General features: G+C 47.8%; 1 protein-coding gene across 6 annotated transcripts in view; it reads right to left on the bottom strand.

Annotated features, from left to right (window-relative positions):
* dock1 (dedicator of cytokinesis 1) overlaps nt 1-26,890 on the bottom strand; it is a 233,935-nt gene that overhangs the window by 188,144 nt on the left and 18,901 nt on the right. For 3 of the 6 annotated variants that reach the window (XM_035405183.1, XM_035405185.1, XM_035405186.1), the window contains exons 2-18: nt 22,699-22,782; nt 21,756-21,796; nt 21,434-21,489; nt 20,495-20,591; nt 20,107-20,255; nt 18,529-18,664; nt 17,508-17,665; nt 17,044-17,125; nt 16,118-16,253; nt 14,686-14,758; nt 12,688-12,827; nt 9,511-9,636; nt 8,774-8,898; nt 5,622-5,720; nt 4,860-4,932; nt 1,756-1,859; nt 1,083-1,266 (exon numbers count right to left, since the gene is read on the bottom strand). In XM_035405183.1, coding sequence (XP_035261074.1) covers nt 1,083-1,266; nt 1,756-1,859; nt 4,860-4,932; nt 5,622-5,720; nt 8,774-8,898; nt 9,511-9,636; nt 12,688-12,827; nt 14,686-14,758; nt 16,118-16,253; nt 17,044-17,125; nt 17,508-17,665; nt 18,529-18,664; nt 20,107-20,255; nt 20,495-20,591; nt 21,434-21,489; nt 21,756-21,796; nt 22,699-22,782 — 1,863 coding nt within the window. The remainder of the gene's footprint in view (nt 1-1,082; nt 1,267-1,755; nt 1,860-4,859; nt 4,933-5,621; nt 5,721-8,773; nt 8,899-9,510; nt 9,637-12,687; nt 12,828-14,685; nt 14,759-16,117; nt 16,254-17,043; nt 17,126-17,507; nt 17,666-18,528; nt 18,665-20,106; nt 20,256-20,494; nt 20,592-21,433; nt 21,490-21,755; nt 21,797-22,698; nt 22,783-26,890) is intronic. The other 3 variants (XM_035405187.1, XM_035405189.1, XM_035405188.1) reach the window with 1 other exon arrangement.

Here is a 26,890-nt window from a genome sequence, read left to right as displayed (position 1 = left end):
CACCCTGTAAAGCAAGGGTTGACTCAGTCACTGCAGCAGTTCTCTCTGAATAACGAGAGAGAGGGGGGTAGAGCACACTGCATACTGCGTGTGACCGGACTGCAATGCACTCTCTCCGCACAGGGATATCGATTCCTTCCCCCTTCCTTCGCACAGGCAATTTGCGCTCCTCTACTCAACCATTAAAAATCATCTTTTGTGTATGACCACAAATCAAGAAATTAAATATTTCTTCTGGGTGCAGTTTCTTTCTTTCTTCTTTTTTTCCCCTCTTTCTTCGAGCGGGGGATAGCCTCGGGTCAGCGATACAATTAACTTCTTAATTTAGCTGACGTCGAGGTTCAGCGAGAGCGCTTTTCCTCGGCGACATTCCCCCTTCGGATGTTCGTCCTCCGCGCTGTCACTTCCCTGTTCCTCCCGCAGCCCTCGCAGGGACCGCGGCGTCGGCAGAACTCCGATAATCAAACACGGGACGAGAGAGAGAGAGAGAGAGAGAGAGAGACAGATAGATCCTGTCATACGCATTCATTTTCAACGAGACGAATCTTCCGGTTCCGCGATCGCGGTTCACACGAGCGCTGAAAGCAGAGTAAAGGGAGAGGAGGAGGTTCGAGCGACGGGACGCCCGAGTCGAGGTGAGGCCGCGTAACTCGCGCGGTCGCGCTTCACGCTATCGTCGGATCGGGGTCAAAGGTCGGGCCACGTTTTGGTGGAGGCGGGGCTAGGTCCCCCCGGACGCAGCTTTCAGACACGAGCGCCCCGTGAGCTCTGTGACCCCGGGAACAAGCGGGGTCAGCGCGGCTACGGGATCCCCGCGCTCTAAGAGCGTCTGAACAACAGGGGGCGGCGGAGAGGTCAAAAGCCTGAAAAGCCTGAAAGCCTTCGGGCGGCAAAATGGGATTTCCTCGGCTTAACAAACGCGGCGTTCGCAAAGGGGGGAGAAGAAGGCCGGCGTGCGGAGCTGACAATCATAAATTAATCCCCACCGCCGCCCCCCTCCCCCTCCCCCTCCCCCGCCCCCGCCCCCGCCCCCGCAGCGAGGCAGGGCCGAGGGGAGCCGCGGCGAGCTTGCCGAGGCGTACCGTTCTGGGTGAGCTTGGTGGAGCACACCAGGGTGGAGATCTGGAAGGAGTCCTTGGTGATGGTGCAGCTGGCCAGGTTCTGCATGCTCTTGCCCGTGACGGAGTAGCCCTTTTCCTCCAGCTCCAGCTTGGTGGCCGGGAGGTTCAGGTAGTGGGAGGAGTCTTCCAGCTTCTTAGCTTCTGCCTGCAAATGTTTAAAAGAATAAATAAACGAAAGAGATTAAAGAGATGAAGACAGCAGCAGAACTGACAGAATCCACCTGATCGATATTAAGAAAAGCCCACGCAGTACGTTTCAGGAACTGTTCAGAGACATACTTCAAAATGTATAGTACATATTCACTAAATATCCATATTCCACTACGGTGGAAAATACTAACGTCCCCTATCTCATCGATTAAAACAACTCGATAAAATGATTAAAGAATGAAAGTTTCAAGTGTGTAGGATGGGGTAATGGGCAGGTGTGTGCATTTTTAAAGGAGCAGAGAGCTGAGAGCTGGGAGCTGGGAGCTGGGAGGTGGGAGGTGGGAGCAGGGAGCAGGGAGCAGGGAGCAGGAAGCTGGGAGGAGGGAACAGGGAAGCTGAGGTGTGGGGCTGATTCTTATTTCTCTCATGTCCACAGTGCTGCAGTGCAGGAGCGGCTGAGCGGAGCCGGGGCTGTGGATATTACCTTGTAAACGATCAGATCGTGCTCCCCGTCCCTCAGCGTCGTTCCGTCGTACCTCATCAGCTTCACGAACGACAGGGCGAATATCTTCTCCGATTTGTCTTTGGCTGCGGAAGGAACGGGGGGCGGGGTTGGAGGGGGGGGGGGGGCGGGGTGGGGGGCGGGGGGGGGTAATAGACGGACGCAGTCAGAATCCGCAGCACAGCCCTTTGCGACCGTTAGCATCGCCGCTCGGCGCGCCGCCGGCTAGGTCCGGCGACCCCGGGAGCCGGGAGAGGCGGCGGCGTCCGGCAATTAAGCCGGACTTTCGTACCGCGCCTGTCCCGCTAGCACGAGGGGCTGCGGCGCAACCAAATTCAATGAGCTGCAAACGGCCTGAAAGAACGGGGCTGGGAGTTACGCCGCAACAGCGAAGGCGAAGGTTATCCGACAGGAAGCGCGGTATCGACAGCGCGTGGGCGCGTATTGCATCGCTCTCGCTGGTGTCACTCGTTTAGTTTCTTTTATTTAAGTGGCTGTCATTGGTCTGAACTGCGTGCCTTGCTCAGTGGACATCCATCCCTGCTATCGAGCCCAGTAATGAAGCACGAGCGATGGACGCTCCGCGTCCTTACGAGACCCATTTCCTCTCGGCTCCTGTACTGGAAGGTCTGTATATACCAGCTCAAACCAATGAATCGCAAAATAAAACCTCAATGTTGTGTCAGATGACACACTCACCAAAGAGACCCCCTGTACCAATGCACTAAATCTAAATCAGTCCAATTAGTCAGAATCTAAACCAGATAAACATTCATTTTCACTTTATATTTATGTAATTATTTATATTAACAATTAGCTTGACAGTTTTGTTTTGGAATTGCAGTTCATCAGCACTGCCTGTAGCATGGTAAGAAAAGGCAAGCGTGACAGGTAAATATGGCCACACACAGCAAGTCTGCGCACACACATGCACACACATAGACGCGCGTGCGCACACACACACACACGTGTCCGCCCCTCATCTACAGGACAGCGCTCGCGGGGAGCGGCACAAAGCAGGCGGTGAGTAACGGCCCCCGTCTCGCAGACCGCAGACCCGGGTTGCAGGCGCATACATCACACCTGCGCATCAACGGGCTCAAATTTATGCGTGGCGAGATGCGATTCATCTGGGTGCGTCGCGCGTTTAACTTGCATAAATCCCCGCGCCGGTCAGCGGACCAAAGAGCCCGCCGTGAGTAATGGCTTCGCCCGCGATAGACGAGCACCGGCGCGGTTCGCGCACGTCTTTCATTATCATTACGGAAACCGCCGCCGAATAGAGCCACCGGCTAGAGCCGGCGGCAGCTGGCGATGACTGACAGGTTCGTCGAAGTCACACCGCGCACTCCGGAAGAGGCCTTTCATTTTCCATTCGCTTTGCATTTACTGTACATCGCCTAACCCCGCCCCCATGCCCTGCCCTCAGGAATACCGGCCTTAAATGGGAAAAAAAATCAAAGCTCAGGTCAAAGGTCAAAGGTCAAAACTCCGGTCTCGATTCTTCCCTCGGTCATGAGCCCTCAACGCTGCCCGGGACCGATGCCTCAGTCCGGCGGGGGCGTTAAAAACGCGTAGGGACGAGCCGGACGCAACGCGCGGGGGCCCGCCATCGGACCGGCGCCGCGTCACGCGGGGCCGCGTGTAAATTACGGCGGGAGGCCGACGCGGTGGAGATTGTTTCCAGGCCCTTATCTGCCGCGCCCCGCTTATTGCCAAAGAAGTAATGGGTTTAATTGCTCCGCTGGAAACGGGATGTAAACACAATGCGCGGGAATTAGGAAGCCCCTGTTATCGCACGTCTTTATTGCCCTAAAGAGAGCTTATATGTGACTAAACTGAGGAGATGGGGAAGAATAAAACAAGCGCTCGAGTTAAATTAATGAAATCCTGGGTATACGTTTTCTTTCAGAAGAAACTACCGCATAAAACATCTCCTCTCTGCAGCGGTGTGATCTTGGCCTGCAGGTGGCTACGGGAACCTCGTATGGCAGGTCGGGTCAAACTGAATCCCAAGGGGGGCGCAGTGTCGGCGGGTTTTTTGCGTTTTCCTTTCGATCGGCTGCCAATCAAGGCCTTGACAACGGTTTTAAGCCCTTCCGACAGGCGTGTTAACCATTTGCCTTCCGATTAACACCGTGCCCAAAACCTGTCAACAAGTAGGATTCCCCTCCAAGGTGCGTCTGACTGCAGCTCTGAGAGAGGGGGCCCGTTACTGCAGTAGGAGAGCAGTGGAAGGACGGGAAGTATTAATGAGTATTGTACCTTATTGGACCTGTGTTTTCCAATGACCTTTGGAAAACGTATACCCATTGTATGTCGCTTTGGATAAAAGTGTCTGCCAAATAAATGCAATGTAATGTAATGGAAAGCACAATAGATAGTCACCCCGATTTGGAGGGCTTCAAACCGCATAAGGTTTAGGGCAGTCGTGCCCGACGAGAGGAATGCCCGAGGTGAGTTAACCTGGCTCCGCGTCCCTTCGGGGGAATGAAAAATCACTTATCCCGAGCTGCTAAAAATCAAGATGGCCGCCATTCCCAAAAACCCGGCCAGGAGACGAACAGCTGCGCTCCCGAAGGCCCGACTGGCCCGGCTCCACCCACGGCGGCGGGACGTCTCTCCCAAACCGCCGCGCCGCGTTACGGCCCGCGCCCGCCCGCCCCGCCGGCTCCTCCAAGCTAATTGATTGTTTTTGCATACGGCGTCCCCGGCCGCCCGCTGCGGTCCTCCTGGCTAGGCCGCGGCGCCATGCGGCGGCCAGATGGAGAGCGGGCGATGCCAGCGCGGGGTTCGCCAGGCCTCGGCGGATCGTTCCGTCCCAGCCGGGATCCGACAGGCCGGGGGGACCGCCCCGCTCTCCCGTCGCTATATAACGGGGCCGTCCCATTGGACGCCAGGCTCTTATTTTTAAAACGCAACCGCTCCGACACTTTTCCGTTTGCCAAAAACAAGATGGATCAGCATGGCTGAGGTGTCATGCACCGTTCCAATTATAACTGAAATAATGACTCTGATGTGTTCGAAGGCAACGCGCTTGCCCACGGTAATTGTCGATCGGAAATGGCGGCTGGCATTTTACTCACAGTCCTGAGACGACCTGTGGCGGAACGTGAGACGCAGGTGGCTGCGGTTGACGTCTTCGATGGGGATGGCGACCTGGACGGCGGGGGAGGAGAGACGACGCGTTATCGGGACTGAGAACGGAGAGCGTGTCTCCTGTCTCTAATCAGGCTCTCTCTCACCCACATTCACTCCCTGTCTCTCAAGCTCTCCCTCCATCTCAGCATCACAATAGCCTTTTATTGTCTGAAAATGAGTGCCTCGTTTAAAAGAATAATCATTAACGGGAGGATAATTTAGGATAAGGCAGCTTAATAAAATAAGGATAATAACACCCTGTCTGACCTTCGTGATGAACTCACCTCAGCGCTGTAAAGCGAGAGCAAATTGGATAATTCTACTTCCCATTTTATGATTAAAATGTGACACGTTTCCTTTGTTAGCTGATTGGATAAATGGCTAACAGTGTTCAACCATCGGAATTCGACATGGTCCAGATGTTAACCAGTCACCAGTCACGCTCTGTACATAGAATTATGCAATTAACCATTTCTGTATGGAACACAATTTGATATTCAATCAAACAAAATTAATTAATTAATTCATAAATCACAGCCTGCCTATACATGGCTGACAGCTGATTCTTAACAGTAATTTTAATAAATGCTTGCTTTCAAAGATCCCATAACTCCAGCTGATTAACAACTATAACTGATTCTGTGCTTTTTTTTTTTCCAAAGGCAACAGTGCTATGGGACAATGCAGAGGAATGACACGAGACTCACCTTGACCGTCTCAAACCAGCGCGGCTGTTTCACCTGATAGTAGATCACAGACTTATACTCCAAGATCCCTTCATCCCCGGCGCCAGGAAATATCACATTCTGGAGAAAAGGGAAGGCGGAGATAAGAACCGGAGGGTTAATGCTCCTGGAATAGCCCAACAAATAAAACTATCCGCGCAGATTTTGAAAAAGATTACGTGGAGATGTCTGCCATACTGGGTTATGGGCACTTTGCAAGCACCCTGATTCAACAGCCTGCAGCACTGTGCAAACACAAGCAGGACCCAAACACGTTGAGTATGATGATTGTCGTGCAGTTCTGAAACGTCCCAGGAGGACTGGGGCCAGTCGCAATGACGTTCTCAGCCTCCTCAGCCAGAGAGGCCTAACCTAACAGCTCCCTTTTTCAACTGCCTCTCCGAATTAAGAAATGAGAAATAAAAATTTTGACAAAGGGGACCTCCTGCCTCACCCCCCTGTCCAACAGCGGCGGGCCTGCCGGTTAAAAAGGCTCCCCGCCGGTCGCCGGCCCAAAATAAGCAATTAGTTTCTCCGCGCGAGGGTCAAGCCCTCTGTGTAAAGCGGCGCAGCCTCCCCAGAGAAAGACACGCAGCCCCCCCCCCTTCCCCCCCCGCCAGCCCCTGTGTTTAAATAATGCTGACACACTTCCGCGCTAACGGCTTCTGACAAGCTGCAGTTAGGAAGAACGTCGGGCCGGCTGGGCTCACGCCTCGCTGGGCAGGGCTGGAGCGGGGAGCCATCTTGCGCGCAGGGTTCGTAGCGGGCGTGGCCAGGTGCCGGGAGGGGCCCTCACCGGACCGTGGAGGGCGAGAGCCCGGCCCGCGTGAGAGCGTGACGATGAGTCATGCTGACAGGAGAGACTTCTTTTGCCTCAGAACGGTCTCGCTCGCAGATGGCAAGCCCCCCACCAGGGTATTTAAATTTGTTGAAACCAGGGCGATAGCCGCTTCAGGATTTCTGAAGTATTTTTAATTGGCTGGCTGTTAGAACACCTAAGCACCTCCATCTATGATGCCTTTCCAAAAGTTCATCCAAAAACAAATGTGGAATACCTCAGAGGATTCCTGATTCTACTCACAGGTTTAAGGTGTTGATTTCATCCCCATGGCCTTCCTCAGGATAAAAGCCAGCCAAACTCTTAAATCACTCTCAAAACTTATTTTTTATAGACTATCTTTTAACCAATGACACCCTGTGTTCAGTTGATACCAGTATTTTATGTCTGCTTTGATTTATTATTTTTTATTATTCTTGGTTTTATTTTATTTTTTATTATATTCCATTGCCGTGCTCTTTATTGTTGTTTGCTGTAAAAGGCCATGTAACACGGTTCTCGAAAAGCGCAATATAAATAAACTTCATTATTAACCGCGGAAGATCAAGTGAAGCATTAAAGGCGAAAGGAGTATCTCTGCTGCCCACGCGCCAGTCAATCCAAAGATATTGATGAGAAAATTGTGGCAGGAAACTTCTCTGTTGTTTTCAGCTAACCGGATATCTTTTACAGCCGGGCATTATATCTGCAGAGATATAAAAATCCATGATTCCCGAGGCAAGCCTCGGGCCAGCCCACAGTCAATAACGAACAAACAGCAGAAATAAAGACCTCTCCCCCTTCAGCACTGACATCGACGGCCTAATTACAAGTCCACTTGTTTAAAAATGTCTGTTTGCCTGAATTAAATTTAGCATGAAAGGATAATCAAAGGTACAGCCACTACGAAGGGCGGCAGACTCAAATTATTACAATAGAAGAAAAATTCTCCTTCCTGCTCTTGTGGGTCAAGGACTTCACACTAGATTGCCTATAGAAGTGCAGAACACACTTGTTTCATTATTCATACCAGCTTCATTACAGATCTTTAACACAAGAAAATAACATTATTTAGGAAAAGTAAATGTCCCCAAGCCTCTTCAGTTGTGCTCTAGTATCCATAAAGCTTCGAGATTCATGATTCATTCATCCAAGATTCATGACCTCTATGTGGGCACTCTAAGAGAAAAAAAACTTTAATAGAGAAGTCATTCTTAAAAAACAGTCTTTGTCACCGACCGCAGTAACGGAAACTCCTGGTCACAGTCGGCGCTGGCGCGGCTACGACTGGATTCCAGATCTTTCCGGCAGGCAAACTTGGCGTGCAGAGCACGGACTCATCATCCTCAGACGCGCTGCATCTTCATTCCCGCATAATCGCGAGGATCCCCCAGCTTCCACGGGCGCTCGCATCCGGTGGCAAATGACTCTTTTCCCCGGGCCCGTGACTAAATGCATAATTGCAGCGGCTGAGTGTGATGGCTCTGTCAGAGACGTTTGGCTCCCAGCTTTACGCAACCACCCGGGCAGAATAAGCTGAAAATCCCAGCCCAAGAGAAGGGGTGGCCTTCTGATAGATTATCTGCATTGTTCCTTCGCTTAGGGAAGGTTTCTAACACCGGCCGAATTACAGAACTCATATTACAGATATTATACATTGTGGCTGGATACATACTGATGAAATTCGGGTACAGCAGACTCCCCAAGGAGGAAACACCATTGACAACCTGGGATCAATATCCTTCAGGTCGTAAGTTCTACCACCATAGATACGAAGTGACACCACAGCCCGACGCTCATGTCAGCAGTAATGGAGAAAAATATACACGGGGAATAAGCACAACAAGGGCAGATTGGTTGACACCACCGTCTCAGAAACTCTGCAAAGAAGCTGATTGGTTGGAAAAAAATACAATCACTATGCAAGATTGCAACTCTAATCATGCAGATATTGTGGGCAATTACACTCCGCCAAATTGGTGGGAGTTGTTGACCTAGGGTCTGATAATCAGCGAGCAAATCGATCACAATCAGACAGCGACACGACGCTTCCTTCCTTTGATATCCATTTCGCAATTTCGATCCCTGGATTCGCCCCACTTTCAGCCGTCGATGACTGCGGTAATTGTCATGCATACGCATTCACGGTGTGAAATCTGCCCCCCGTCACTGAATCCAGCTCCGCAGGAGGGACCCTGGGCTACTGACAGTCCGGGGAAAATCAGACAAAAGCAGACACGCAGGTTTTCTTTTTAAAAACTAAGAAAGAAATTGCATGAAAACCCAAAAGCCAAGATGAAAAAAACAACAACCGTACCTCCAGTTTCTTTCCATCCTCGTCGTAGACAGACATGGTCACTTCCACGTTCTTCGGGGTGGTCTTGCTTCCTTTGTCAAACTCCCCCTGAACCAGAGTCACATAGATGTCGTTCCGGACATCACCTACAGGCAGAGTGCAGAAACAGCCGGAGTTACGACCTGCTCACTTACGCACTACAACGGCCATTCGCCTGTGATGTAACCAGAATCAAAATAACCAGAAATGTGAAGTAGAAATTCAGAACCTTCCATTTATGAACATCCAAACTAGGTCAACTAAACTATCGTGCACAGTAGAAAATAAAATAGAAAATTCACTTCTTGATAGAAGAGATAAATGCACTTCCATTTACTTGATATACGAGTTCTCCATGGCTCCCAAAAACCCCCAAATAGTTCAAGAAAAAAATATACTGTAGCTCCTTCCCCCAAGAGTATTAAAAAACTTCCCATCGTTCTTTATAAATAATGACTCATTGTATGAAGCCATGATTCATTCATATTTCTAAGAAAACTACAGAAATAAATTATGCATTTTATTCAGAGGTCTTAGGGCCTCCTTTTTGAATACTGCAAAACATTCTGGTGTCTCCGTTTTTTTTTTGTTTATCAGCAAGCAAGACCAGGAAGACTTATATTTTACCGTACGGTAAAATATTTGAATCACATTCGATCCCACCTTTACTTGTATGGAAATTCTTCCATTAAATGGACGCTCGATCGTTAAAGGTTCACCTGGCATGATGATTTCGGGAAAGCCCATTTTCCGGGCCACAGCCGTGGACCGGTCCACAAGGTGAGGGAAGTCTTTCCTGATTTGATGGATGTCTCCGGGTAGACGTTTTAAGGTTACCCACAATCCTGAGGGTTTTGAACAAGATGTCAGGTACGGACTAAGAGAATGTTTATGGAATTTACCAATGATGCCTTGCTAAGACTGCTGATTATTTTAAAGGCAACATAATGTCAAAAAAAACATCTTGGAGAACAGAGTCTCCACAGAGACCATGTGCAGTAACTGATTATCTGCAGCCTAGTTTACCTGTCAACAAGGCGATGGACACTTAAGTGGCTCACTCGCTAAAGCTCACAGTCTGACGGCTGAAAACCTTAGCACTTCCAATTAGACACAAATTTAACTGTCATTATCGAAACACTAACGCAGTTATCCATGGATTTCTAATATAAACTACAATGTCTCGCTGAAGTCCTGTCATATGGGATCAGAGTATTGGTGTTACAGTAAATTCAGGACAGTGGGAAACCATTTTTGCTCTTTTACAGCTAGAAGGTTACTAGGATTTTAATATCCTTTGCAAAATGTTATGGACCCTTTGGCTTGTATCCGACCGTTAGTTATACTGAGGAGCAGGCTCTCGCAGTGATGCCAACATTGATTATGCGCTCTGAAACTCCCAGTTAGATTTCATTTTTTAAAACATAAATACCCATACGAAAATCAATCATTTCAGCACTTCCGAGCAGGAGGGATTTAGGAAGAAATGCATTTTCCATAAGGACTACAACCTGTCATTTCTGACAGTCAATCACCAGCTGAGAGTTTTACTTAATCTCAATGAACTGGATCTCAAAGGAATGCATCTCCTACCTGTCAAGAACCATTTTCGAATTGACGTAATGCTCTTCACCCACAGAGACTGACAACAGTCCTCATTCTGTATTTATACACCGGCTTGGGGGTGAGGTTGGGACAGTTTTGTGACAATCGGTGCAGACTAAAGTGTGTGTTGGGTTGTCAGTTTCTGTCTGTTTCTTTCATCCAAAACCTTAGCGGCTTGCTTCATTATTGCCAACTTATTCAAACATCATACAAATTCAGTGTTGTATTTTAAAATACCTGTGAGAAAATTTTGCATTAATTTCTTAAAAAACATGTGTGAGAATGAAATTATTAACAACCACACATAGTTATGTCCAATGGTTGCCCTGGAGCTTGACCTTAGTAGTTGTCTGACAACTTGCGACTCGTTTACCAGATAAATGTTTTATAGATGTACTAACAATACAGATTTACAAATCATTCCAATAAAATGTTTCCAATTAAACATTTGCCCTCAGACTCACATAACTCTCGCAAATCCTTTAAACCAATATGGTTCCTGGACTATTTCAGAACATTGGGCCTCATTCACAAAATTTTACTTAAATTTTCATGACATTTGCTCTTAATAAAAGATTCTACAAAAAAACAACAACATGGGATTCAAGAAACATGTGCAGACCTTTGATTTCAAACATATCCTAGGTATCAGATGCCAATTGTTCATAAATTGGATGTGCATGCTCAGGCCCCATTTCTGAATGACTGACTACAAAAGAGGCGATCTGTACAGTGAATTGGTTTGTGAATATGAAAAACTTTTTTTTGCCCCCTCAATGAAATTAGCTTTTGTTTCAGATGGATGCAGAACACTGCAGAATCCATCTGTCCAGCAGTTGGAGCACATCAGTAGGCAGATCTCAAACAACAGAGGAGCTGCAGTGCATGATGGGTAAGTGGAGAAAGGCTGGAGAAAGGCCCAGGGAGACAAAACCGCTTGTAATCTCACACGCTACAGGTATGTCCAACAGATATTTCACACACCTCACTGCTCTCAACACAGACATATGCTACTAAGTGTGTCTGTGTGCTCTCTCTCTCTGTCTCTCTCGCTCTCTTATTATCATATTATCATATTGCCTTTCTACTCTGCTATTTGACACATATTCTCTCCAGAAAACTACCCCCATAATATTTTTTTCCACATGTTCCATCCCTCCTGTGTTCACTCTCTCATTCTCACCCATCTAATCTTTCTTACACTCTCCCCAATGCAGGTACCCACCAGCAACAGCAGTGCATTCTAATTCATATTAGCACATGGCCATGCCAGCCAGCAAAAATGGAGATTCCCAATCTCGGAGAGCCGCATAATTATAGGCTGAGTTTCCACATGGGCACCTGCAAATATTTCAATGATTATCTGCACAAATGGCATCACCATGGAGTGCTACCTCTGCAGATGCCAAATAGACAATGGAGGTTTTGAAATATGCGATCAGATATTGGGGCTAGCACAGACTAGTCGTAAAGACTGACTGATGTCATCTCTACACACAGACTTAGACTGCTACAAACTTCAGGCCTTTTCTCCATTGGTTTAAAAAAAACAGCCAGTAGAATACTACAAGCTGATAAAGAGCATCTGATTGGCTCCCTATAGTCATCATATATTTAGTCAAACCTGAAAGTCCCAAACCAATCGATCCATTTTGTAACTCCTCAATTGGCAAAATAACCGGATTTGCCAATTTGCCATAACTGTCAGTAATAATGTTTATGTAAAAATAGTGCTACTGACAGTTCAAGAGGCTTTAAACTAATTTTAATGCCCTCTGAAAATTGTTAACTTTTCAAAAATGTATACTGACATTAAAATTTATGCTGCAAAAATGTTATTTACATCCCTTTACCTCTATGATGATTTAACAGCCTTGAAGCTGCATCTGTTTTTTTTGCTTTTTTTTGAGAAAATACATATTGGAAAAAAATGAAGACGATATATTTATGCTGACAGCTTGAGTTAACCAATTCAACTGATTACTAATCGGTCACACATAAATTATAAATCAAAACAACCCTATGAAATATTAAAGTCACATTAATGTAAACTCAGTAAAAGTAAAAGTTCCATAATGCATTTCATCAATGGGCGCTTTAATATTTCACAGCCAAAGCATTGAAAACAAACCAAGTCTGCAATGGAGGCAGAGAAACCCTGGAAGAGACAGAAGCTTTGAACGGAGGAAATCGAATGCGGAGGCAGAACAAACAGCGGCCCCGTTTTGAGGTTTTCCGCAGTACAGGGTTCTAACGAGCTAGGCTAGCCAGCGCTCCGTCCGTTACAGTACCTTGGCCCTTGTGATTGACTTCTTTTGCGGCGATGACTTTGTTGATAACTGTCTGTAGGAAGTCATTCTCCCCTGCCACCCTGGGTGAAAAACGGGAGATGTTCAGCTGCTTGTGGTGGATGGCTTCATCCAGCGCTAGCCTGGAGTACGCACGTGACAGGCAACATGACAAGGGGGGGGGGAGAGAGAAAGAGGAAGGAGAGAAGGATGAGGAATGACGAAGACGAGGATGAGGAAGATGAGGAAAAGGGGGGGCAGGGAAAACCAGAGGGTCATGGCCGTGAGGGGTGGGCGACGAGGGCGGTGGGGGGGTGGGGGGGTGGGGGGGAGGGAAACACACCAAACAGTGATGCGAATACCGTGACGCAGCGGACAAAAGCCATTGTTAGCCGACAGTGAGGCAGGATGGGTAACGAGAGAGACACACAGAAGAGATCGTTGTTTAGGAAATGATGCCGTGCCGCCCTCTGTCACCACCAAAAGCAAAAGCAGGAAGCAGTTCCCCTCGGTTTCATTTGGCTTTTATTAAAACTGCGAGACTAGCGCGGAGACCCCTCTCTTCCCTCTGTTTGCCTTTGGGCAAAGCCCAGTCGACAGGCTTAACAGATGCACTGCTTCATAAACAGAGGCAAGATACAGCATTTTCCCCACAACAATCAGCACGGAAACAGCCAAAATCTGTGAGGAACGACAAAATTGACCCCGCCAGTCCGCCAGTCTGCCAGATCCACCATCTGAAGCAAGGCGGAGGGGAAATAAGTAGCAGATGCGGTTCGGAAACACGGCACCGGCGGCGACTGCGCGGGAGGCGGTAATGTGTGGGATCCGTCACATACGAGGAGATAGCGGTGCCGGCGCAAACACGGAAGGAAACGCGCGGCGCTAACTCAAACTGCGTGGCCCTGGAGGAGTATCACTCTTCAACTGAAAACATTAAAAATGAATGTCCAAAACAAACGGCAAAAGCCACCGTACTTAAAAGCAAGCTTATATAACAAGAGACCCGTTTACTTAGTACTTAACTGAACCGTGGTAAAGTGGCAGGCTTACTAACTGTAATTTCAAAGGGGTTTTTAATCAAATATATTTTCGTGCCAAGCCAGGAAGAATGCATTACATTCATCGAGCCGCTCGTAATCTTTCAGGATTTTGGTGCAGTGCGGATCAGAAATATCCACCGGACAAGATCATCAGACAGTGATGTAGGCTGCCTAAATTACGATTAGAGTTTGCTGCGTCCTCCTTGCATGGGAAGCAGGCCGGAGGAGAGGACCCTATCATATGCATCTCAAAAGAGGCCCTTCGGGAACCAATGAGCCAGTGGCACAATGACAGAGAAGTCAGATCGCTGTGCATATCAGGTTTCTGCGCATTTCATATCAGAGAGCCATTTCCATCTAAAAACAAATCGTTAGCATGCCTGGGGCTACATCAATTTAATCAATTATGTAATTACTGCAAACTTCCTTCTACAAAAAATACCGGCAACTTCCTGCCACTTTTTCTTGCAAGAGCAGACGGTCCAACAAAGTTCAGCTCTTAAATCTACCAACTTGTCTTGCAGAGGAGACTGAAATGTTTTCATCATTAGCGCTCACCATTTAAATTGCTGGTTAACCTGCCACCGAGAGTTCAGTGTCACTAATCATGTCCAACTACACACAAGTTTAAAAAAACAAGTTTAAAAAGTCACTCTTTCCTCATACTTTCTGTGGAATAAAGGCACAACAGCAATTAGGTCCAACCACTTTAATTAAGTCAGTGGGGAATTGAGGGACTCTGCCTAAAATGGCGGCTAATCAGGTTTAAATCAGGGTTCCAAACCTCTGTGAGGAGAAAACAGCAGACACACTCCAAAATTGATCAAAAGTACAGAAAAGCCATCGAGACAGAAACTGAATCTGTAACAGTCCTTAAAATTTAAAGAGAACCCCCATAGAAATGTTCTTATCGTTTAAAAAAGTGCCACTTTTGCCATGGAAGTTTACTCATACTTACGGCTGAAACGGGATGAAGTGCTGCTTGTCCTCGTCGTCCATTTTGCCGGTGATGATGTCAGTGACATCCATTACTGGGCGGGGGAGGGAAGAGAAAAACGATGACGACATTGGTCAGTGCCGTCACGGCCATCGATTGGCCATGATCACAAAACCTCAGATCCACACAGCTTCATGACGCAAGCGGGTAACCAGGGTTTTCTTTCCCACCGTTCACATAAAAACCCAAAGATCTGAAAGTCGGTGTGAAAGCAGAGCTTTCCACCGGCAGCCATGAAGACACTGGAGAACACTAATGCGGCTGACCCTCATAGATGGCTGTGTAGTGGATGAAAGGCACAAGGAACGTTGACTGCATAACCGTGTTCGATCGGGAAACTGATGGCTTCAAAGCCTGTCCTCTAACCCCGCCCCCCTCGCCTCCATCAACATTTAACAACTCAACAGTGAGCCATCAACATCCCAGCTTTAATCAAGTAGGTCAATGACAAGAACAGGCAGTAAAATCACCACTCCACACTGCCAGATTGCGGGTATGCTCAATGTATCAAATCAAATTCATAACTAAGAATTATGAAGTAAGAAGTTGGCCACCGTTTCCTCAAGTCGGACAGGGATGGGGGGAAAAAAGACAGCACTCTCCCGTACGGCAACCTGGGCGAGGGGCCAATCTAATTAGTTTACTATGAAACCGGCTGCCAGCTCCACGGGGACGAATCAGCCACTAATTCTTCTTTCAACTTCACCCGAAATCCTTTGATTTCTGGCCAGATTTATGTATTTGACCGGGCAGGAAGCCGTGAAACAGACATCCCCCTCGCAGGGGGGAGTCAGATCGATACGGGAGCATAAACGCTCAATCCCCAGCGACGTACACCGAGCGCGGCCCGGCCGCGCTTCCATTTTATTTTACGCTTAATCTCCGGCTTCTTTGATGACTGAAAAACAAACCAGAGACCCTGTGCGTGACCCTGTGCGTGACCCTGTGCGTGGAGAATTCCGAAAAGACTAAAGCAAATTTATCCTCCTCTCTGTGCTGCTTTTCAGGTGAAGCTCGTCCTTTATGTAAAAGTATGCTTCGCGAACCATCCCTGATTTGTGGGTATGTTACACAACCCAAGCCAGCCTTTCAAACCATTCAGAATATTTAAATCCTTCAATCAATAACCTGTGAGTGCATGAATGGAACTGTGCTCAAGGGTAAAGTTATTATGACATACAAGCAAGGGGGCCTGACATTCATATCAAAATTCTGAGAAAGTGAAAATTAAAATAGAGTCAAAATGGAAGAATACTGTTGTGCGGGTTCGTGTTAAATGGTCATGCGCATGTAGTAAAGCAGTGGTAAGCCAGGGGCAATGGCAGATATTCATCACCATAACAAAACCATTGTTTGGCGAGAAGGTTTCTGGCCCCAAGGCGTGGATATTTACCCGCGACTCCAAACGGTCTGCGGAGGCCCGACGTCAGCTTCTTTGTGTTATTGTCCCGCAGTTCCATGCGCCCCACCCTCACAATCTGACAAACAAAGCTGATCTTCTCCCTCTTCAGGTCCTCACTTCCAAGGTCCTGCAAAAACAACATACACACGCACGCACACACACACAGCTCTGACTGTCCAGGAACAACGCTGCGCTCATTGCTATCAATTAAAGCCTACTTCTAACAGGAGCTAGCAAGGGGTGACCTGAGATTCGGGGACAGATGAGGAACTGCTTCATTTCCTGTCCAACAGACTGAAATGCACATTTACCTGGAAACAAATATGTCTGGACTCGCTGTGTTGTCAGGCTAGAGCAGCTTATTAGGTTATGGAGCTGCTGCAGGTGGAGAGCTACTTGACCTGACTGAGCATTTTTCAGGGGAGAATAAACTTTGTTTAAGGCGGCACTTCCATGGCAAACTGGTTCAATTCTCCCTCGGACTCTGCTTCATTTCTTTTTCAGAAGCCATCAGGCACTCTGTCAGGGTTGCATAACTAGGTCTGAGGCCTCTTTAGAAGCCATTACTGAGTGCTGACCTTTCAAAAAACAAAAAAAGGGACTGGGACTTTATCCAAAGGCGAAACAGAGACACTACCTCACCACCAACTCGAAAAACGCAGAAGTCTGGAAAGACATCTAAAATTGTTTTATGAGGAAAATAAAGCGAAGTGACAGCTTACTGGATGACCCGAGCATTCATAGAGCACCGTGCCATATTCTTAGGCAACTGACATAGCCAAACACTTTCCATTGGTTTACACGTTTTATGAGGGGGTGGGGCTAGGCATGGGTGAAATATTGATGGCATAGGAGAACCAAATGAAGCCTGGGGGGCTTCAAGCTGTTACGACAAACAATTTTAAAAACATACTCACGGTGAAAACTGATCGCAGGTTGTGGAGTTGATCTATATCTTTCACCAACCCTGAACTGGACCACCGCACCAGATAATTTTCACTGAACAAAAAAAATAAAAAATCAATAAATAATAATAATCGTCAGCACCAAAAACAAACCCATGGGGTTAATAAAAGATTAAACAAAGCAGACTTGTAATAATGCGCAATATCAAAACTCATCAGAAGAAGTGACCTAATGATAATCAATAGAGGTTACAGGCATTAATACCCCTGAGCCAACAGGCCTGCTACAATACAGTATACAGCATAAATGTCTATAAAAAGACCAGAAACTAATAATGCACAGACCATTTGAAGCCAGAAAAATTCCAGCTTTCATTAGTTTAAGCTTTTTTTAAAACTGTAATCCCAAATCCACAGCTCCCCCCCCCCCTCCCCAGCAATGAGGGCTACTTAGCAGGGTCACGTCCCACACGAACCTGATGAACTTGGACTCGACGGGGTCGTAGAGGGACATGAGGACCTCGGCGTCCTCCCCGATTTTACACACCACGTTCTTCAGGGTGACGAACAGGGCGAAGGAGGGGGTCGAGGCGAACTTGGCTTGCCTACTCAGATCGATATTTTGCTTCTGGGACTGTCAGGGAAAAATAGAAACACAGCGTTTGACGAGGCCCCCGGTCCAGACAGCTTCCTCCATCAGTACATGGCTTCTCCGCTGGCCAGTAGAGACGGAAACATAGAAGTGCTGAGGGACATTAACCAATCAAATAACTCAGCAATTACTTCCGATGCCCGTTGTGACCAATGTGTCACGCAGCCACAACAAAATTGAGAACGATGGACCATTCACACGAAACATAGGACTGAATCACCGCAAGTTCACTTGGCTTTTAAGGGGAACACCTACTACCAGTAAGTGGCCTGCAAATGTGTTTTTACACATTTTTTTATTGTGGAGTTTATTACTGTTAAGCCACCCTCACTCTTTATATAAAACATGAAAGATGTGCTCTGTGTTGGTATGCAGTAGCTAGTGTCATATAGAAGTACGGTAATTAGAAGCGGTCAATGTATTTGGCTGTGATTCCACATTAATATTTTATCATTTATATTTACATAAATGAATCATTTTAAACAGAAATGTAACAGGAACAAATCATTTAAAATAAAAGTGCTTTGAATAGAAAAGCCCACCCAGGAATGTTAAGATGTGGCTAAAAGATTCAATTGTGTCAATATATTAGCTCCATCGGATCGGTATCCAAAATTGCTACCAGCTTTCAGCACCACTTCACTGATACAGTAGTATGCCAAAAAGCTGCCATCTCTGGGCCTCATTTTCACAAAGGATTTTGAAGTTAAATGAAGCTAATGAATAAAAAAATTTCCCTGTCTTCAGCCTGACAAATGTGTGTGCTGATGTGTCTTTTGTCAGCGCCACTTGTCATACGGGGAGACGTTCCAGACAGGGAGCGTGTGTAGAGTCAGGAGAGTCACCTTTTCCTCTTGGATTCGGTCTTCGATCTGTTTGGACGCGGCTTCGTGGGCTCGGAAGAGGCTGATGGTGCTGGTCTGATCTGGGTCCAGTATGTTCCCATCCTTGTCTCTCACCACCAGGTCCTGATCCAAATATCTAAGGGGGGGGGGTAGATGGAGTCTATTGGGCCTGCGGCACTCCACATACACAGTGCTGAGCAGGTCTGCAGAACCAGATGCACAACCAAGTAGCTGGGATCGATTAATATTTAATTAACATGTATCATTATAACCACATTGATAACTACAAATTTATTAAGGTATTGAATGAAATAACTGTATTCCTGTGATGTCAAAATCACTTTTAGGTGTGAGGTCAGAATTCTCGTCATTCGACGCATTACTAAAACGCTCATCTCCGTTTTCCCATGCCAATGCTCTACTGAAGGTCCTGTGTCAGAAAGGTAAGCAATTAGGGAACTGCAATAAATCAGCGTGCTCAAGTGCTTTGTCATTCTTCACTTAAGCTACACACAGATGCAGAGCTCTGGGCCTGGGGAAAGCCCAGAGAAGGGGGAGGGAGGGGGGAGTGGGGGCGGGCTGAAAAAAAGCGAGAGTGTAGGAGGGAGCGGTGGAACCCTGGGTGCGTGGGAGGTGCGGAGGCGTTGGAAGGAGCGCAGAGCTGCTTCACACAGAGCGAGAGAGAGAGAGAGAGAGAGAGAGAGAGAGAGAGAGAGAGGTCTCCCTGCAGCAGCTCCAGGGCGAGCGGCAGGATGCCGAGCTCTGGGTTTATAAGCGTGAGGAAATCACGAGGAGGTGAAAACACACAGAGGCGAACGCGCCGCCTTTGGGTCTCCCGTCCGTGCCGTGCGCGGGGCTGCCTCCGCGAACGCCCGGCGGCCTTTGCCGAAATCTCGGCGCCGTAGGGTGAGGCAAACACGACTCGGTGCAGTCCCCCCCACCCCCGCCCCCCGATTCGACAGCCCCGCTTTCATTTTGCCTTCGCAACCCCCCGTCCCCGTTCGCCCGGGCCTGAATCGAGGCCCGTCCGTTTTGCTGCAGCGCCTTACGTCGATCCGGGAGCGGAAGCCCGAATTCTTCCACACGCCTCTCCTCCTTGTCGCACGAAAAGCCCGCCGCCGTTTCTTATCGCCCCGCGATTCACCGGCCGAGAGTCAGCCTCTTCATCACCGCTGATTAATTATGGCTAACGCAGCGGATCAGAGGCGCCCGATTGATCGGAGGAGCCGCTAATGTAAGATAAGGCGAAGACACCACACCTAGAGGAAGCGCTCCCTGCCCGGGCTACACCGCGGCCAATTATCCGCGCCGCTCCCAGCTCTCTCGGCAACAAGGCTAGCGAGCGAGACGGATATCTCCTCCGGGAGCCCGCAAACTCAGCGATGACTGTTCATCTCGGGACACGAAGCCAATACACGCCCAGCCATCATCGCTGGAGTGTAGGTGTTCAATGGCCCTCAAAGATAATACACTAATTCAGCTGGGATCAATGGACCGCAGATCTCAAACGGGGTATTTCCTGGGATGGAGGCAGACACGATTGTAGCGGCGTGAGAAACGGTAGAGAAGAGGACTTACTTGTTGCCGTAATCTATTTTGGAGGTGACTTTCTGCTTGAGCTCGGTGAGCTCGTCCTGCGGGAGGGTGCCGGACAGGATTTGAGACCGCCACTCGATGAGGTCGTAGATCATGTCGCGGACGGAGTTGAACATCTCCCGCTTGTCCCCCTGAGGAAACGCGCCGCAAAATTCGATGAGTTAATTGCCCCGCCCCCCCCCCCCCCCAAAAAAAACAACCTCCACAAAAAGCTATCAGGTCATCAAGTTTGAAACCCTCTGAGAACGTGCACTTAATCTACGACACGTCACAATCGCACGCAAGCTTTAGCAATGAAGTGACTTCAAAAAAGATCTCAAGGCATGATGGGAAAGGAAGAGCGAAGCGGGGCTGGTGAGGTGCGACTCACCACATACAGGTCTCTCCAGATGGAGGCCCACTCACGGAGGGTAGCGGTGACCTCCTGGACGAGGGGGAGCTCGTTCGGGATGACCGTCTCTTTTTGCCTGGTGGGAGTGGAGGAACACGGTGAACGCCACAAACGCCACACACACACGGCTCTGCCTTCCCACTCCGACACCTAACACCCGCTCACCCTCGCAACAGTCCTGAAGAGTCTGACTCTTCACATACACATGCGCACACAGTCACACAAACGTCTCCCAGAAAAGAAACATTCATCCCTAACACAGATGCTGCCCCCCACCGACTAAATGGCTTGGACCCGTATTTCACAATAATGAGTAGACTGACTGCATTATTACTGGCTCCGTAATTGCTGGTTTTGGGGCAGGATACTTACTTGGCTTGCCTTTTAATTCTAGTGTGTCATCCCGAGCCTTTTCCGAGCTCTACTTCCCTTTAAATTTACCACAGTGCCCGTGCTTACCACTAACTGCATTTATTTTACGTCTAAATTCCAGCCACAGACTGTACCGAGACAGAAATAGATGGGTACTTACTTCACGTCTTTCTTCTTTCAAGGATAATCGCTTTAAAAGCGAAGCACTATCACTCATTTTCAAATGCTACAATACTGATAGGGTCAGTACATTGGAGACATCGCTGTCTACAACGCTAGCCAGAAGCATAGCCGTCGCATTGAACCCAAGCAGGTGGGTCCATACAGCAGCGGTTCAAGGCCAGGTACATATTAATCACACACTAACCCGACTGTGGCTTGAATACGAAGACACGGTGGCGAAAATTATGCACCAATAGGAAAGCGTGTCTTCCCTTCCCCAAAGAATCTTACAGCCTCAGGGTCAAAGACGTATACCCCCGGACGTGACATGCTGTGTATACAACATAAACTTCAACTTTAAAAGAACTTGAAGAATGTACAAACCCATTGCCTTCAACCGTTGCCTCCTTAAGATGAATGTAGCACGCAGGAAATATACCCTACAATGGAAAAAATAAAAAATAAAAGCCATGACCTTTGAACAACAAAGGTCAAAATTCTGTCACACTATACATAAGATGACACTAATGTAATATCAGTATACTTATAAGAAAGTGTGACAAGGAAGATAAACGATGCTGTGCCACAACCTGTCACAGAGCGAAATACTGTCCTATTGGTAATAAAATCAGATTTTTGAATATTACATTTGCATTCCTCAAATACCCATGTTGCTCCTTCTACCTTCATGTGTGCATTTACTCACCTTTTTTGACTTCCTTCTCAATAGGTGTCCTCTGTACCAGCCTGAAATAAGATGAAATGAGTTTTAAGCGGGAAATGGCCTTTAGACTTCAGATGACTGGGCAATGTGCAGCAGGGGATATTATACATACACGCATTATATTTATTGATGACATTCATTTCAGAGTGCATGTCAATAGGTTAAATATTATGTTTAATAAACACCATGCCGTAAATCCACGAATGCAGTTAAACGATCATATTCTCGTAGAACAGTTTAAACAGGCCACTGTGGAGCAATGCAGAAAAATGACATTGTGTTGACTATTCAGCTGCATTACTTTTTAATTATTTTTTTGCCAGGTGGTCTTCTCCATGGTAACTGACAGTACATCTCTCATATTCTACATATTATTCAATTTTAGAGCTGAATATTTTACCAATGCACTTCTGTTTTAAGTAGCCTACTTAAATCAACGGTACACTAGTATAATGATCCCAGTTTGTTAAACCAGGGGTTCCCAAACTGGGGTATAACGACCCATGGCAGCTACATAAAGCAGGCCTGAGGTGTTCGAACGTGTTCATTGCATACTTATACTTTCAGAAAAAATATATACCTGCTGCACAAATGCTCTGGTGCACATTTCCTGGAAACTGATGGCCACAGTAATTTATTTTATATTGTATGGATTGTATTTTATATTGTATATCTAGATATGCATCCACCATATATAACAAGTAGCCAAGTAGTACTGTATTAAACAGCAACTGAATTGCAGCCAGTAGTTGGTGTTGGATAAGGGTATCAGAGGTTAACCATTTCATTGAAATAGATGGTCCTCTACCACAAGGTGTTCATCACAGGGGAAAGTTTGTGAACCCCAGCATCAACCATATCATACAGCCGTAATATGCCATGTGAATGGGGAAAGGGATCAGTAGTAGATTCAATGAATAGTCACCCTCATAGGTCTCCAGTATGTGCACAGTGTCTCCAATCTGTAAGGACAGCTCCTCGTCTGCTCTGGCATCGTAATTATAGATAGCTGTAGGGGAGGCAAAGAAATACAACGGGTATTAGTCATCAAAAACCAGCCATGGGGTTGTAGATGGCGTGCCCGCCCCCGTCACACCTCCCTCGTCACATGGTGCGCACACGCTCCCCGTGGCACTGACCCCCCGGCTTTCACACCGGCGCTAATTAGCACGTAATTGCCCCTCCCGCCAGCCCCCGCCGCCCAATTAGCATCATGGCCCCCTCTTGTTTGCCCGTAATCCTCGCGGGACTGCGGTCGCCGAGGACGACGGAGCGAGCGACGGGGATTGGTTGCTCAGCGTCCGCGCGACCCGGGGAGGGCCGGGGCCCGCTCGCTCGCTCGGCGGCGCGGATCGGAAAGCAGTCGCCTGAAGGAGTCACGCCGGCCGAGACGCTACATCGCATTAGCCCTTGAATCACCCGGAGCGATTCCCAATGCTTCAGGGTTTTAATCCGGAGAGCGCGGACTGACGGTGGCTGGATTTGCAGCAGGGTGACACCGGGTGAAGTGCCCGGCTCAGGCACGTCTGCCTGCATCTGAACCCACAACCCTCAGGTGCGGAGTACTGAGGCCTCAACACTCTGGCTGCTTTTGGTGAACAGCATTACCACATAATGTAAAAATGTAAAACTGATCCTGGGTCATCTCTCTAGTCCTAACACGTAAGGAACATGGGCTCGGAGCTTCCTTTAGCAGTAGGAGCTGAAACTGTCTGAACAGGCAGAGCCACCCGCCTCGTCAGTGGCAGGTGTCAAACGACGCATCGCGGGAAACCCCCACCCCAGCGCAAACCGCCAAAGCTGAGGCCGAGCCCACGCCGAAATTCGCTCAGCGTGGCGCCGGCCAGCAGGGGGCGCTGAGGGCAGAGGCGTGGAATGACCCGCGACCGGCGGCCTGTCACCGCGTCTTCCCGCCAAGAGAAGGCGCGGACCCTTCAGCGGGAGAGCGACGCGGGAGAGCGACGGGCTAATTAAGAGCTCCCCTCTCCACGCCCGTTTCAACAGCACGGCGGACGGCAGATGGCTCTTAATTCGTTTTTTTATTTTAAGCGCATCGTTTCATTCCACCAATCCAGCGGCCGTGGGGCTAAAATAAGCACCGGGCCCGCAGAAGGGAATCGGCTGAGTTCAGAAGAAGCTGTGAGCGGAAGTCTTCTCTGCCCACGTCGGGGGCCGATCAGGGGGGCAGGGGGGGTAAAACAGGCGCAGCGGGTCTGGTCTGGTCTCATCTCCATCTACCCCCGCAACCCCCCAAAGCCAGAGCGCACGTGTCGCGCAGCGTGAGCTCCTGATTGGGCAATTAGCGGCCCGGATGGCGCTCATTAACGCGCTCGCTCTGAAAAGGCGCTCGCTGTGCGGCGTCCCACGGTTCACGGGGTGGGGTGGGGGGGGTGGCGGGGGGGATGATGGGCGGGGGCAGGAGGGGGGGGGCACCGGCCCCTGATTGACATCGCATTTAAATGCCGGCCCGGCCTGCATCAGCGGCGATAATGGCAGCTCTGTTAAAACAAACCAGGACGATCCCATTAAGCCCATTGTCCACACTTTGTGTGCGCTCTCGCCTCTCTGACAGACGACGCTGACATCCCCCCCCCCGGCGAGGTGCAGTTTATAGTTCTCTGACAGGTTGCCGCGCGAGGCGTAGGTGATTCGCCCGGTAACTGACAGCTGCTCTTTGAAAAGGGGGGGGAAAAAAAGGGAAGTGCGAGCGGCCTCCTCTTTACGACTCACCGCCAGGGAAACGAGACGCGCGTCAGGAAGGGAGACGTGCCATTTGACTTCACAGTCAAAACTGAATCCCAGCGCGAACCCTTTATACCTGCCCCGACATTTCCAAAAAAGCGGCTCGTTTAAAATAAATAAATAAATAAATAAGTAAATAAATAAATAAATAAATAAAATTCGATCGACGGCCTTCTTGTTTCGCTTGCGATTCTCATTTTCAATTTTTCCGGCCAGAACGTTCTAGAAAAATGCCTGGCGCGCCACAGCGGCCGAGCCGCGAGGGGGGGGAACTGTAGAACAATGGGCCGGGGGGAAACGAGCGCAGCGGCAACACGGCGAGACACAAAGGAGCGCAGAGGAAAAGATAAACAGGAGAGAGGCCGGGTTAATCCCTCGCCATCGGGCAGACCCAGGCCAGCACAACAGCTGGCTCCCCGCCACTGCGCCTAGCGATCGCTTTATTTACTCATTTCTTAACAGCGCCAATCAAATTCTTTCCATTTTGCCTAATTATCATTATTGAGTGCCAGCTCTAAACACAAAATACTGCGTTACGGCTACATCGTCTTAGCAAATGCCCTCGACCGGTGTGATTTCTTTAATTCAGGCCTGCAATAGATCATGAATTTTACAATTGATTAAGCACCTAATGTGGCAGGTGTCCCACATAAGATGAAAGGCCTCCTGGATGAGGGAAAAATTCCCAAAATACAAATGATGCTACTTGCATATTGCTGTTTAATAAATAAATACACTGAAGAGAATATGAGGAGAATGCCATCAAATCATTTTTAACTTGTGCATTAAAATGGACTGACAGCCCAGCCTTATCTCACCATTTCATTCTTGGACTGTTTCAAAATAATGGCCCTAAGGACTCCAGAACTTTCCCAACGAAGCACCAAAAATTTGACAGCCATCGTCAATCTGTCCATTACACAGAGGATTATGCTAAATATTGTAATAATCCACATGACAGGTGTCGAGGTTTTCACTGTTATTTAGATCAAAGATCTATGTTTGACTGAACTTTCAAAAGAGTACTGATACAGACATCCACAATGGACTGAGAAGTGAGCAGTTGTAATGTCAAGTCTATATCAGTACTCTTTTTAAAGCTCAGTAAGTACATGTAAATGCAGCACACTTCTCTGGAAATAAGTAACTGCTACCACAGTATGTTTCTGTGAACTTCATGACTGTGGTAGCAGTTACTTATTTCCAGAGAAATGTGCTGCATTTACACATACGGGCACTTGTTATTGTTAGCATACCAAGTACTCATACATAGGCTATTTTTGTAATCAGAAGCCACTTGAATTTGTAATACAGCTAATGTTCAAGGTAATTAAAATTAATCACTTGTTTAATCAATTCATTTTTTAAACAATTTAAGCTATTAATTAAACTCAGTCAATTGAGACAGCTGCGGCAAATTAGTTTACAGGGCATACAAAATCAAGTAGAAGAAAACTTGCCTTTTTCTTTTAATTTTCTTTTTCGTACACCCGTAAGTACACACTTGTTTCACATTATCCATGCATTATGTATTACAGAGCAGGCACCCACATGCATGGAGATTAAATAGATTATTGTACCTTATTTATATTTTGCCATGAATTTATATAGCTGCATATTAACGAAGCTATTACGGTCAAGTACCTTGATCAAGAGTATAACGGCAGTGTCTCACCTGGGACTTTAACAAGCAACAGTGTGAGTAACAAGGCCAGTTTCCGTACCAAAATTTCAAATTTCAGCAGTCTACAGCAGATCAAGAAATTCAGGAGAGGCAGAAAACAGATCAATATTTAATTAAAATCCAATCAGACCTAATTAATTGAGCTCAGCTAGAAGGAATCCTGAAAACATAGGAGGTTTTTTTCCCCCAGGACAAGGGCAGTGTTCCAAAATGCATGCTTGCGTGCCTGCACACCACGGCCCAGACAGTATCTGCATCCAGCACATGCAGCCAGTGCTGAAACAAGTGTGCAGTATACATATATATATATACACATCACGGATGCGCATTTGCATCATTCGTGTGCTGTGAATTTCGGCCTTATATGTATGCGTCTGCATGAGTAGGCAAGTGAAATTTCTGTTGCACGTCAAAAGGGGCCATCAATCTTTTCTGACGTATGTAGGCAAGACAAGACACTTGTTGGCCACTGACGCTAGAATACAAATTCCTCCCTGGCGGCTTCCTTCTCTGTTCAATTCTGAACACGCAGCTTCAAACAGCAATGAGTCTTGGGAATGGTAACTATGGATGACGTCTGAGTCGATAAGTGCTGTGGACCTCCCACACATCCGTGAAAACACAACCAGTGAAGTTGAGCACATACTCGCCCGCTTGAACTTGAGTATCTAACGCACATCTATGCATTCTA

The sequence above is a fragment of the Anguilla anguilla genome, chromosome 2, assembly GCF_013347855.1.
Source record: "Anguilla anguilla isolate fAngAng1 chromosome 2, fAngAng1.pri, whole genome shotgun sequence".
NCBI lineage: Eukaryota > Metazoa > Chordata > Actinopteri > Anguilliformes > Anguillidae > Anguilla > Anguilla anguilla.
Note: the sequence above shows the minus strand (reverse complement) of the source record. Positions and strands in the feature narration are given on the sequence as shown.